At 47.3% G+C, this 14,068-nt stretch overlaps 1 protein-coding gene across 6 annotated transcripts in view; it reads left to right on the top strand.

Annotated features, from left to right (window-relative positions):
• LOC135517353 (microtubule-associated protein 4) overlaps positions 1–14,068 on the top strand; it is a 134,310-nt gene that overhangs the window by 71,755 nt on the left and 48,487 nt on the right. For all 6 annotated transcript variants that reach the window (XM_064941570.1, XM_064941571.1, XM_064941573.1 and 3 more), the window contains 2 exons: positions 729–857; positions 8,490–9,851. In XM_064941570.1, coding sequence (XP_064797642.1) covers positions 729–857; positions 8,490–9,851 — 1,491 coding nt within the window. The remainder of the gene's footprint in view (positions 1–728; positions 858–8,489; positions 9,852–14,068) is intronic.

Here is a 14,068-nt window from a genome sequence, read left to right as displayed (position 1 = left end):
CACACACACACACTCAGGCAAACACATGCACACACACAAACAGTAACTGTGAATCAATGGATGATATTTTGAAGGGGTTACTGGGTGTTTTGTCTGAGTCATTGCTTTACAGATGTGTTAAGGCCTCATTCCCCCTTCCCACCCAATTTTTTCGAGATTCTCTAGCCAAATGTCACCGACATGGAATTCTCATCACCGTGTCACTTCCTCTCTGTCTGTGACATTTCCACTGCACTTGCCTCAGAAGGTGTTGCTAGCCAGTCCCCACTCAGGAGAATGGCCCTCGTTGAGGAATAGAAGTCCATTTAGCGGGACCCATTTTCAAATGTCTTCGTCCCTCGTTTCTGCGCCTGAAAGGCTCCATCCTATCTTGACTCATCTTTTGAACATTCCTCAATGAGCTCTCTGGATTGGCTCATTCCGTCTGCCTGTGTTATGACTTATGTTTGACCTATTCATTGGCCCGTCTGAGGTTGATCTAAGCTCTGATCTAATATCTAAGCTCTGCTACTGCTCTGTGTGACATATGTCTGACTCTGTATCAGGATCAATTTGAAGCAGTTCTGGGCCCATATTCACAAAGCACCTCAGACTAGAAGTGCTGATCAAGAATCGATTTAGCCTTTTAGATTATAATGAACACGATTAAATGGATAGAGTGGGGGTTGATCCATCAGAGATGCTTTGTGAATACAGGGGTTGATTGTTTCTTTGTGTCTGTGTGACAGGTTTCTCCCAGCCTGCTATGGGGACGGAGATGGGGATAGCTCCACTATCGACAGAGAGGCCTCCCAGCATCGCAGAGCCCCAGAAGCCCCCACCTCAGGCAGCCAACACACCCAAGGACATGTCTGCAGGTAAACGGAAACGCACATGAAGAAACACACATTATCACTATTAGTAACAGTGCCTATACCGAAGTGCCTACCCCAGTACCTAGTTCAGTAACTGTCAGTACCTATCAACATCTTCAGCCAGCTCTTAAGGCCTACAGTTGAAGTCATAAGTTTACATACAGTTAGGTTGGAGTCATTAAAACCTAGTTTTTCAACCACTCCACAAATTTCTTGTTATGAAACTATAGTTTTTGCAAGTCAGTTAGGACATTACTTTGTGCATGACACAAATTATTTTTTACAACAATTGTTTACAGACAGTTTATTTCACTGTATCACAATACCAGTGGGTCAGAAGTTTACATACACTAAGTTGACTGTGCCTTTAAACAGCTTGGAAAGTTCCAGAAAATTATGTCATGGCTTTAGAAGCTTCTAATTTATATAATTTGAGTCAATTGGCGGTGTACCTGTGGATGTATTTCAAGGTACCTTCAAACTCAGTACCTCTTTGCCTGACATCATGAGAAAATCAAAAGAAATCTCAGACCTCAGAAAAAGAAATTGGAGACCTCCACTAGTCTGGGTCATCCTTGGGAGAAATTCTCAAACGCCTGAAGGTACCACGTTCATCTGTACAAACAATAGTACACAAGTATAAACACCATGGGACCACGCAGCCATCATACCGCTCAGGAAGGAGATGCTTTCTGTCTCCTAGAGATGAACATACTTTGGTGCGAAAAGTGCAAATCAATCCCAGAACAACAGCAAAGGACCTTGTGAAGATGCTGGAGGAAACGGGTACAAAAGTATCTATATCCACAGTAAAACGAGTCCTATATCGACATAACCTGAAAGGCCGCTCAGCAAGGAAGAATCCACTACTCCATAAAAAAAGCCAGACTACGGGTTGCAACTGCACATGGGGACAAATATCATACTTTTTGGAGAAATGTCCTCTGGTCTGATGAAACAAAAATAGAACTGTTCGGCCATAATGACCATCGTTATGTTTGGAGGAAAAAGGGAGAGGCTTGCAAGCCGAAGAACACCATCCCAACTGTGAAGCACGGGGGTGCTTTGCTGCAGGAGGGACTGGTGCACTTCACAAAATAGATGGCATCATGAGGGAGGAAAATTATGTGGACATGTTGAAGCAACATCTCAAGACGTCAGTCAGGAAGTTAAAGCTTGGTCGCAAATGGGTCTTCAAATGGACAATGACCCCAAGCATCCTTCCAAAGTTATGGCAAAATGGCTTAAGGTCAACAAAATCAAGGTATTGGAGTGGCCATCACAAAGCCCTGACATCAATCCTATAGACAATTTGTGGGCAGAACTGAAAAAGCATGTGCGAGCATGGACTACAGACCTGACTCAGTTACACCAGCTTTGTCAGGAGGAATGGGCCAAAATTCACCCAACTTATTGTGGGAATGCTGGTGGAGGGCAACCTGAAATGTTTGATCCAAGTTAAAGAATTTAAAGGCAATGCTACCAAATACTAATTGAGTGTATGTAAACTTCTGACCCACTGGGAATGTGATGAAAGAAATAAAAGCTGAAATAAATCATTCTCTCGACTATTATTCTGACATTTCACATTTCTAAAATAAAGTGGTGATCCTAACTGACCTAAGACAGGGGGGATATTTACTAGGATTAAATGTCAGGAATTGTGAAAACTGAGTTTAAATGTGTTTGGCTGAGGTGTATGTAAATGTCTGACTTCAACTGTATGTGTACATCGGTCTGCCTCTCTTCGTGTTGGCTTGTATGTGTGGCATTTGTGGAAGTCCATTGTGCACACTAGAGGCTGTTAGGGTTGGGCAGTTTCCAGTATTTCCATGAGTGCACACAAGGGGGCACTATTTCTTTCCTAATGCTAAAAAAATTCTAACAAGATACTAGCGAATTACCGTAGCAGATGCTAGCTAAATGGTAACAAGCACAAGTGAACATAAATAAATTGCAAGGATAGACACCCCAGCTCAGAAAGTTGTACAACTATCTAAAAAAAGTTTGCTGCCTGCACAAAACAAATATTAGACTGCAGGGATCTTGATCTAGGAGGGGATTGATGGTCTCTGCTGTAACCAAGAAGCTTGATCACCACTTGCTAACTTGCCACTTAGCTAGCAAGTTAGCAAACCAAATGCATAGCTGGAGCCCTGAGCTGGAGAGAATGTATTTGTCACATCTTAGATAGTTAAACTTTTTAGTTAAAATATATTTAGTATAACAGTAATAAAGTTAAAAGTATAACTTGATCACCTCTCTTACGCTGCACAACACTGGATCATCCCATCATGAAAGCTCCTGTTTGCTCCTTGCGCTCTTTATGAAAAAATATACCATGTAACTGGCTCAATCAGCTACTTTGGGGAACTGCTTCACAATGAGAAAAAAAAGCAACAGGCGAAAAATAATTCAATCTGCTTTATCTATTAAACTAGTCAACAAGTTTACTGCAGGTATTTCTTTAACAAATATTCCCCCCCAAAAAAATGTCTATACATTGCATTTTGTTACATTACAGCCCTGTTCTAAAATGTATTTAATAGTTTGCAAATGTATTACAACTAAAAAACAGATATGACCTTTACATAAATATTCAGACACTTTACTCTGTACTTTGTTGAAGCACTTTTGCAGCGATTACAGCCTTGAGTCTTCTTGGGTATGACGCTTTAAGCTTGGCACAGCTGTGTTTGGGGAGTTTCTCCAATTCTTCTCTGCAGATCCGCTCAAGCTCTGTCCGGTTAGATAGGGAGCTTCGCTGCACAGCTATTTACAGTTCACTCCAGAGATTTTTCGGGTTCAAGTCCGGGCTCTGGCTGGACCACTCAAGGACATTCAGAGACTTGTCCCAAAGCTACTCCTGTGTTGTCTCAGCTGTGTGCTTAGGGTCGTTGTCCTGTTGGAAGGTGAACTTTCGCCCGCCTGAGGTCCTGAGCACTCTGAAGCAGGTGATATGTGGTACCTGGTTTCCTCCAGACATGACACTTGGCATTCAGGCCAAAGAGCTCAATCTTTGTTTCATCAGACCAGAGAATATTGTTTCTCATGTTCTGGAGACTCCTTTAGATGCCTTTTGGTAAACTCCAAGTGGGCTGTCATATGCATTTTACTGAGGAGTGGCTTCCGTCTGGCCATTCTACCATAAAGGCCTGATTGGTGGAGTGCTGCACAGATGGTTGTCCTTCTGGAAGTTTCTCACATCTCCACAGAGGAACTCTGGAGCTCTGTCAGAGTGACCATCGTGTTCTTGGTCACCTCCCTGACCAAGTCCCTTCTCCCCTGATTGCTCAGTTTGGCCTTGGTGGTTCCAAACTTCTGGGGACCTTCAATTCCCCAGAACACAATCCTTTCCCTGAGCTCAACAAACAATTCCTTTAACCTCATGGTTTGGTTTTTGCTCTGACTTGCACTGTCAACTGTGGGACCTTATATAGACAGGTGTGTGCCTTTCCGCAGGTGGTCTCCAAGTTGTAGAAACATCTCAAGGATGATCAATGTAAATAGGATGCACCTGAGGTCAATTTCGAGTCTCGTAGCAAAGAGTCTAAATACTTATGTAAATAAGGCATTTCTGTTTTCTATTTTTAATACATTTTCTAAAATTAAAAAAAAATTGTTTACCCGTTGTCATTATGGGGTATTGTGGAAGAGTATTTAAAAAAAAAAAAAATGTAATTTTTTATTTTTAGAATATGGCTGTAGCGTAACAAAATGGAAAAGGGGGGGGGGGTGTTGACAGTATTGAAAATTATACCGTGGGTATTTCAGAATACCTCTCTATACGGTATACCGCCCAAGACTTGAGTGTTGCCACAAATCCATAAATGCCGATGCCATCTGTCAACCCCAGCCCATCCCCTCACCCCACTTGTTTCCTCCACATAGTCTCATCCCAGTGCCACCTCCCCTTGCCAGTATACCCAGTGGCAGCCAGCCCCTACCCCTCCTCCATATCTCATGCCCAGTTCAGTTGATGAGGTCTGGGTTTTGGCTGAGGGCTTATGGGCTTAGAGCAGCGAGGGGACCCCCTGTGGGGCTCATCACCCAATCCGACCCCCAACTCCGCTCCTGTGTAGAGAATCCTCACACGGGGCACCTACATAACTTTTGTACTAATGCCCTCTCTTGTCCACTGAGGGGGGCTATAGCTAGAGCTGTGTCTGCCTCCCTCCGCTCACTGGATATAGCCCCTGCTGGGAATACCCTACACTCCATTAGACCTAGAGCTGTGTCTGCCTCCCTCCGCTCACTGGGTATAGCCCCTGCTGGGAATACCCTACACTCCATTAGACCTAGAGCTGTGTCTGCCTCCCTCCCTCACTGGGTATAGCCCCTGCTGGGAATACCCTACACTCCATTAGACCTAGAGCTGTGTCTGCCTCCCTCCCTCACTGGGTATAGCCCCTGCTGGGAATACCCTACACTCCATTAGACCTAGAGCTGTGTCTGCCTCCCTCCGCTCACTGGGTATAGCCCCTGCTGGGAATACCCTACACTCCATTAGACCTAGAGCTGTGTCTGCCTCCCTCCGCTCACTGGGTATAGCCCCTGCTGGGAATACCCTACACTCCATTAGACCTAGAGCTGTGTCTGCCTCCCTCCCTCACTGGGTATAGCCCCTGCTGGGAATACCCTACACTCCATTAGACCTAGAGCTGTGTCTGCCTCCCTCCCTCACTGGGTATAGCCCCTGCTGGGAATACCCTACACTCCATTAGACCTAGAGCTGTGTCTGCCTCCCTCCGCTCACTGGGTATAGCCCCTGCTGGGAATACCCTACACTCCATTAGACCTAGAGCTGTGTCTGCCTCCCTCCGCTCACTGGGTATAGCCCCTGCTGGGAATACCCTACACTCCATTAGACCTAGAGCTGTGTCTGCCTCCCTCCGCTCACTGGGTATAGCCCCTGCTGGGAATACCCTACACTCCATTAGACCTAGAGCTGTGTCTGCCTCCCTCCCTCACTGGGTATAGCCCCTGCTGGGAATACCCTACACTCCATTAGACCTCAGATGGTATAGAATACTGTATGTCATCATGTTGTGGCTATTGTCACATAGCATTCCCATAACATCCCATGGGCCACATGGCTATAGCACAGCTGAGGCCCAGTGTTATGCTACTACACAGTAGGTCAGGGGTCGGCAACAGGCAGCTCGCGGGCCAAAACTGTCCCGCAAGTGTATTTTTTGCCCCCCCAAGTGCACACCAATCGGCCCACAGGCTAGTTGCCTACCCCTGCAGTAAGTGGTTCCACTAGTATGTTTGTGTAGGAATAGCATGTAGCTGTGTGTGTGCGTGCGTGCGTGCGTGCGGGCGGGCGGGCGTGTGTGTGTGCGTGCGGGTGGGTGGGTGTGTGTGCGACTAAAGGCACGCAGCACAGTCTGGTACTGAATAAGTTATGCGCTGCAGACCGATTGGAAGCCTGAGGCTGAAAGATAAACTTCACAACGCTGCCTGTGGAGAATTGACTCCAAACTCCAGAGCTTGTCTGTGTAGAGAATGAGTCATTCAGAACTCGATATGGTGAAACTCATTTGATCAGTACAATATCTGAATGCATCTTGCGTTCATGTTTACCCCTGGAAGACTCACCTGCTGGTGAAGGGGGGGGGAGTGACCTGTTATGACTCACCTGCTGGTGAGGGGGGGGGGGGGTGACCTGTTATGACTCACCAACCATCTCTTGTCAGAGACACTCATGGGAAGAATAACAACTGCCGCGATAAGTAACAAACAAAACGTCCTCTGCTACAAAAGTCATGAGGTATTTATGTATTACAACTAAGTCAGGGTTATGTTGAGTGTCTCATGTTTCCCCATGTGTGAACATTAGCATAGCATGCTAGCTACGCGTGTCTGCACTGAACAGAGTTGTGAGGATAAGGGCTGGGAAGCTGGTGGAGTAGAAGTGCTGCAGTGACCTTATACGTGCCGAACAGCACCGTCGTGCTGCATTAGTCATGGAGTCAGTCACACCCCTGGAGACCTGCAACCTGTGGGTTCTGGGGATACGGTGCCACGCCCTGGTTCGGTACTTGGAGAGAACCACGACGGCTACCAAGACAATCTGTTGCTGTTCATCACAGAAACAGCTTCAACAGCTCCCCAGAGCATTGAGGGAGCGGCTCTAAGTGCTCCTGCATTGTCTCTCGTCTCTGCTCTAACATACTAGGTCCGTTTCTGTCATGTGGTGCTTGATTCATGTAAAATATGATAAAGAGATGCTCCGTTTGGAGTTTCACTATTCAAAAGGCCAGAGAGACAACTGGGGCTAAGTGGCCCAGCCTTACTGGCTAATCACTTCCTCTAAAACCCTTCCTCCTCCATTGCGCCCTCCTTCCCTTCCTCCTCTCCTCAGAACCGGCACGGCTTACCCGTGCAGCTTGGCAGCGTGGGGCTCTAGAATTTAATTAGCTAGACGGAACAGTCCAGGAAAGAAAACAATCCCATATTAATCACAACATGATTTACCTTAAATCTAATGTCAAAATGTTGATTTCCACCGAAGCAGAATACCCAAAATCAAATGCTAAATGACTTACTATAATATTTGACCTTGTTTATCACTGTAAAATAAAAATCATTATACTTCGTGACAGTAGAATATTGGCACCGTTTCATATAACTGACGACAGAGCATTGTCAGCCCAGCATCCTCTGAGCAGCGCAGAGACATTCAAATGCCTGTCGACTCGTTACAACTTCAGCTTGAAGCACCAAGTGAATTTGTCCCTCTGTGACCACGAGATGTGGTCTAGTTTCGATTCTGCAAAATCGTTTGGTATTGTTTCATGTTGAGAGCTCTAAATCCATATAAGAACACCACAGCAAGATGAGACTGTTTTTGCTCCAATCACTAGTCTCCCGTTTCATATGTCGTATTGTAGGTGGAGCTGCAGGATTCACAGGCAGACGAAATGTATCCTTTGTCTGGATAGGCCAGAAAATGTGGCATGTCGCGCCTTATTCAAATGAGGTGTCAGAAGCGGGACAACCAGAGCCTTCACAGAGTGCACAGCAATTGATGTTGCACCTTTCAGAGCGATCTGTACACAAACATTTCAATGCCTATACTGTACTATAAAACTGTGTGGTCTGTGCCTGTTTCTGTATACTTGACCAAATTGCTGTGTTTGTGTCTGTATTTGCTGAGTTCAATTACCTACTCACTACGAAGTAAACACAGCTTTCTCCTCCTCCTAAAATGTCATTCAGTACACCAGCATGTCACTAGGGTAGCACGGAGTCAGCAGCCAAAAAGCCACAGTATTACCAGCCCCTCAGCGGGACTATTCATTCACACAGGGGTTACTGAGGCAACGGGCCAATGAGGATGCATGACTGATTTGACACCCATGTTGCATTTTGAGTGTTCAGTGGCAAAATTTGAAATTGCAACTCGTACACTACCAAAGTTCAGTTATATTGAATGGACCATCAATAAGTGTCTACAGCTGTAAAGATGTACACAATGTCTGTTACTACTCTCATTTCTTAGACTGCATTGTTGAACTTGGTTTTGTTTTCAAAGTAAGTGAGCCCTTTGAAGTTCACGCTTTTGTCTAGATGAGAGAGGGAGAGCGACTGTATGCATGCTTTAAACTCTCTTCCCTCTTCACACACGAGGTGCCCTGGGCGACGGCTGGCCAGACGAGGCTTGCATTCCCACCGACCTGCCATTCACCCAAAGCGTCTCCACAGTGATCAGTCGCCATGCCAGCCACCTGGCGGCCAGCCCCGAGGACCGCCCTGACTCTGGCTGGCCCCTCCGAGAGGCTTCGGCGGTGGGGGAGGAGAGGGAAAGCAACGAAGGAAACGACCGCAAACAACAGCAGAAGAAGAAGAAGAAAAGAAGGCCCCGGGATGATGTGTACGACCTGGTAGAGAACAGGGACCACCCGGAGGCTCAGACTGAAAACACACCCCTGTCAGAGGGCCACCACAGGGTCTCCCCCCGCAAGGACAGAGACAGGATGGATGGAGGCTGGGAGCGCGAAGAGCCAGGGAGAAGTGGAGGCAGGGGAAAGAGGGGCAAGAGCAGGAAGAAGCTTCCAGAAGAGTGGGGAGTCACAGCTGAGCCCTTCGTGCCCTCTTCTGCCTCCTCTGCCAATGACCTCCCTGAAGGGGTGTTAGATCAACTAGTGCCCCCCATCACCCATTCCCAGCCCCTGGAGAACCCCTACTCCAACATGGGGCTGAGTCCTGCCAGTGAGGAGTTCTACGGGGGCCTCTTCCCTCCATCTCTCACCCAGGACCTGCTCTCTCTCACAGCTCCCACCCCTCCACCGGCCCTGGGCTGTGAGCTCCTGCCTACCGCCCCTGTCTTCATGCCCACCAGTCAGGGAGACTTCTCGCCCAAGAACACCTTCCCCATGGCCTCACGTCCAGGAGACCCATTCACTGCTAGCTACCAAGACCTGCTCATGGATACAGAGAACGCTAGCATGGGCAATGCCAAAGAGGCTTTCTCCACAACCTTTCCCCTAGATTCCCCAGTTCATGAGTCGGGTGTCAAGGTGGTGTTTGATCATGACACCCCCTTGCACGATGTCCATATGAAAAATGCCTTAAGTTTAAGCCTCACCCGCCAGCCAGATCGTGGCCTGCCCCCATTGGAGAAGTTCAGTGAGCTCACAGCGACCGCTCCCCCTTTCTCCCCATCCGACAGCTCCTGGCTCATCAACGACTCCAACTTCAACAACGACTCCTTTGAGTTCAGTGACATCACTCCAGGGCGCCCACTACCTCTTGGCCTAGCCTTCGACACACCCAGCCCAGCCCCCCTCCGCTCCCCCAAAACCATACCCGAATATCACCCCAGGGAGGGCAAATCCCCATCACAGAATATACCCACGAAGTCCCCCTCCTCCACTTCCACCAAAAGCCCCACCTCCCCGGGGTCTGGTCTGAACCCCGCTGCCAAGCCCTTCTTCCCCAGCTTTGCCGAACTCACGGAGCCCCTGGTGGTGGTGGCCCCCATTTCTGAAGGTTTGTTGCAGTGGCATGTGCTCTCCACTAGGGGGATTGGAAGATTAGAGGAGTAGCCCCGTACCTTGCATGGACATGTGGCGCTAAGACTGGGCTTGGACCGACTCAATAGCCCAGTCTAGACAGCCTGACTGACTAACATACAGGTTCCCCGAAAATATACACTGTCCGAGGGGCTTGGCTTTTTTGGGGGGGGTTTTCCTCTCACCCACAAGGCACTGCTGCGTCTGGGCAGTGCTGGAGTGTTCTCATTAACCCTATGGTGTGCTACTAACCACCACACACAGCGTCACCAGTTTCCCCGGCACTTTGTTTCATAACCAGACCTCTCTTCCTTCCTGCTGTATCCAGGTGTCTCTGATAACAGTCTAGTGTGTGTCTACTGGACCTCCGTGATTCGTCTTTGTCTCCTCTGTGTTGAATTAACATTGGTTTCCTTGTCTTCTTCTCTTTAGCTAGCATTTCCTCCAGAGAGGAACCTCTAAACAGTTCTCTGGATGTTTTGTCCCAACCTGTGCAGTGCATGACCGCTCTCTAACCAAAGCATGCCTGAATGAATGTACACTCCAATCAGATTCTCATTGTCTCCTTCTCTCTTTCCATGTCCTGGCGATTCCCTTTTGCCTCTACGACGGCTAATAGGTGAGTCAGAAATCTCCTTGATCTTTTTGGGGAATATATTGTGGGAAATAGGGATCAATATTTTCCTTCAAATCTACCAAGTTTCAATAATGGGAATAATTCATATTAATTCTGAGAGGCCCAGGAAATATCGCAGAATCAGAAGTTCCCATTTAAAGCGTTTAGAACCAAGATATGGTCATTATTCCAGGGTTCTCCCTTAATTAGAGGGGTGCTTCTGCCACCATGTAAATAATTGAAACTGATATTTGGTCATGATAAAGTAACTATCCAATGATATTGTTGTGAATTGCGAAACGGGCTGTTCACAAATTCAGAGCATTCTCACGTTCCTCAATTAATTCAGCACATTTCAGCGGTGTTTCTCGACGCAGAGCACACCCAGGATGCACAGATCGCACGCAGGATGCACAGATCGCACGCAGGATGCACAGATCGCACGCAGGATGCACAGAGCGCACGCAGGATGCACAGAGCACACCCAGGATGCACAGAGCACACGCAGGATGCACAGATCGCACGCAGGATGCACAGATCGCACGCAGGATGCACAGAGCACACCCAGGATGCACAGATCGCACGCAGGATGCACAGATCGCACGCAGGATGCACAGATCGCACGCAGGATGCACAGAGCACACGCAGGATGCACAGATCGCACGCAGGATGCACAGAGCTCACCCCGAATGTAACTTTGTAACAGCAGTCAAGCTAAATTCAAAATGACCACAATTGCTAAACTTCCCGGATAACCTCCTTCAACGAATGACAGAATATCTCCGGTATTTGGCCAAATGGAGTTGATGATTATACAGATAGCAGATCAGTTCATGAATAACCAAGAGATGAAAAGTGGAAATAGTTGAAATATCAAGGTATCTTCACCAATCTTAGGGACCAATTCTGTTTAAAAACAAAATCCATATCTACTCTTATTGTTGATCACACATTTCCTACCGCAGATCTCATATGGGCAGCAAGAAACAAGACAGAGACGCGGGTGAATTGTCATAGCGGGATTTTGACATGAATAGGCGAGAAAAGTGCGTTGATAAAGCGACCTATGGTTTACAGAATAAAGTTAGGACTTTCCATGCGAGACAGGAGTAGGGATTTGGGGTTTCAGTGGGATTGGGACCGGATAGAAAAAGAACCTAATCTAGGACAGGAGAAGGGAGAATTTTCCCTCGTGCCTTTTTTTTTTTTACAGACTGTGACAGAAATGCCTATGTAGTGAATTGTCCGTAGGCCTATCAAATTTGTGACTGTCCAAAGAGTCGCAATGACAGCTCAAAGAGGCACACATTATTCTATAAGCTATACTGTAGAGGTTTCCTCTAGGGTTTATTAACTTCATTCGGGTCGCGTGTGCAGTCCGTGTCAATAATGCGCGTGCTTTGAATTCACGGCGACTTTGTGTGAATTAAATATTCTCGAGGCTTCTAAAGGCCTCCATGCAACAACCTGTTTGGATCATGTGCAATTACATTTTTGCTAATCTGCTGCTGTGCACGTTGTGTATTTTGTGAAATTGCATTAGTGCCACACTGGGGAAACATTTTGCAATTTCCCAGGTCTTGTCATCATTTGGGGGGGGGGGGGGTGAAGTGTTCCTGGGACAGTCCCGGGATCCCAGTTACCCATCTTAATCCCTAGTGGGAAATGAATTGGGAAAGTCTTGCGTTGCAATGCACCACAGTGAAGCAATCTCTTTGAGACAGTGCGAGGCGTTGATGAAAAAAAGTGTCTTGGGGCTGAATCCAAGCAGCTGGGGCCAGGAGGGCTGAGTGAAGGTCAGCCGAACCCCCCGTAGAGTCGCCTACATAAGCTGCCATGTTCAGGCCGAGCGAACCCCACTGGCACCTTGACTCTCACTGAGCTGAGAGGGGTGAGCGCCTCAAACCCCCTCTAACCCCTCCCTCCCTCCCAGGCAACTCGCCCAGAATGCACTGCAGCCAGAAGAGTATTGTCCAATAAGAGACCACATTCAGCACACTCTCTACTCTCGCTGCTGTTTCACAGTATTTCTCCCATTTCCCCCTTACATAGTAAAGACACTGGGATATACACACCTCTTCCGTTCTAGTGCAGTCATCCGTGGACGACGACTGACTCTTTAACTCCACAGTAGTTGCTCAAAGGAGCAAGTGGTAAACGAGCGTCACAGTCAGTTTTTTTTATCACAGCTTTATTTTAAGCCATGTGTACTGAATGTGCCCCTCAAGATACAGCTGCCACAGCCAATTAGATGCCGCCTTCACCATCGGGCAGCTTTAAGTGAGCGCACAATGCCCAAACTACACACATTTCTATATATTTATTAACTTTGGCAATCTGGGTTCCTCCGTAATGAAGAGTTATGACAGTCGCGAACTCCCTCGGATTCACTTTGGAGAAATTGTCCGCCGAGTAGCGTGTGAAGTATTTGTTTATTTATGAGCGCCCCGGCGAGATGCCAGTATATAAATAGACTATGTTGACACGCAGCGTTAAAGCGCAGCTCAGCAGGCACCACTCTGATTAATTGAAGAAGCGGACGAGTAGATACAGTTTACCGTTTCATCCCGCATCACTTCCTGTCCGTGGCTTCCTCGTCAGCTCGGTGCAGCCAAAGATTCATTCTAATGAGATGTGAGCCCGTTATTCACCTGTGGCGATAGATAGAGAAAGTAAAGTGTATAAAAATTGCTTTATTTGGTCTGGCACCTTGAGTCAGCCATCGCAGCAGGGCCCATTGTTCATCTTAAAGTGTATGGCTTTTAACAGTTGCACTCTGTTCCTTGAGATGAATAGCTTGATGTGTGGGTGGGTGGGTTTTGGGAGAGACACAGCTGCCTCTGTTGCCCCTCTGTAATTTGCTCTCTTTGCCAGTGTTCAAGGGGTGGAGCTGTGTCACTGGGGGTGCTATTTAGGCTTCGTAGGAGACAGGAGATAAGGCTGCTGTGTCCCAGCCCATCCTTCACCCAGCATGCTCTTTCCTGGGGATGAAGGACAAGATTAGCCCAACAGCAGTGTGTGTGTGTGTGTGTGTGTGTGTGTGTGTGTGTGTGTGTGTGTGTGTGTGTGTGTGTGTGTGTGTGTGTGTGTGTGTGTGTGTGTGTGTGTGTGTGTGTGTGTGTGTTCTGTTTCTCATGTTTTTTTCAGTGTGTGAAGTTCAGTAGACAATTCTTGTTGTTACCCATATGAGTGGAAAAGTGCACCGTTAGCTCAGGGCAAAATCCTTTGACAGCTCAGACACTGCCACTCAGTATCTGTGTGTTTGTGCGACAAGGGGTCATTTGTGCTTTTCATTTGGACACAGGCCAGAGATTAAGCACCTCTCAGCTTCAGTGAAGATTCTGTTTAAACAGCGTTTTAGTATATCTCCAAGGGCTCAACACAAACTAGCAATGGATTTCCTCTACACATATGATAGCATTTCAGAGTGTTATCATGTTGACTTGGTCTTGGTGGGGTGTGTGGTGTTAGATAAAGTTAGTCTGGCCTTGCTCCCCCTCATTACTCGTCTGTTGGTATATTTATAGACCAACCAATACGGTGCATATCCTTGCCCTCACTAAGCCTCTCTACCATTC

This window comes from Oncorhynchus masou, chromosome 28, assembly GCF_036934945.1.
Source record: "Oncorhynchus masou masou isolate Uvic2021 chromosome 28, UVic_Omas_1.1, whole genome shotgun sequence".
In the NCBI taxonomy this organism is placed as follows: domain Eukaryota; kingdom Metazoa; phylum Chordata; class Actinopteri; order Salmoniformes; family Salmonidae; genus Oncorhynchus; species Oncorhynchus masou.
Note: the sequence above shows the minus strand (reverse complement) of the source record. Positions and strands in the feature narration are given on the sequence as shown.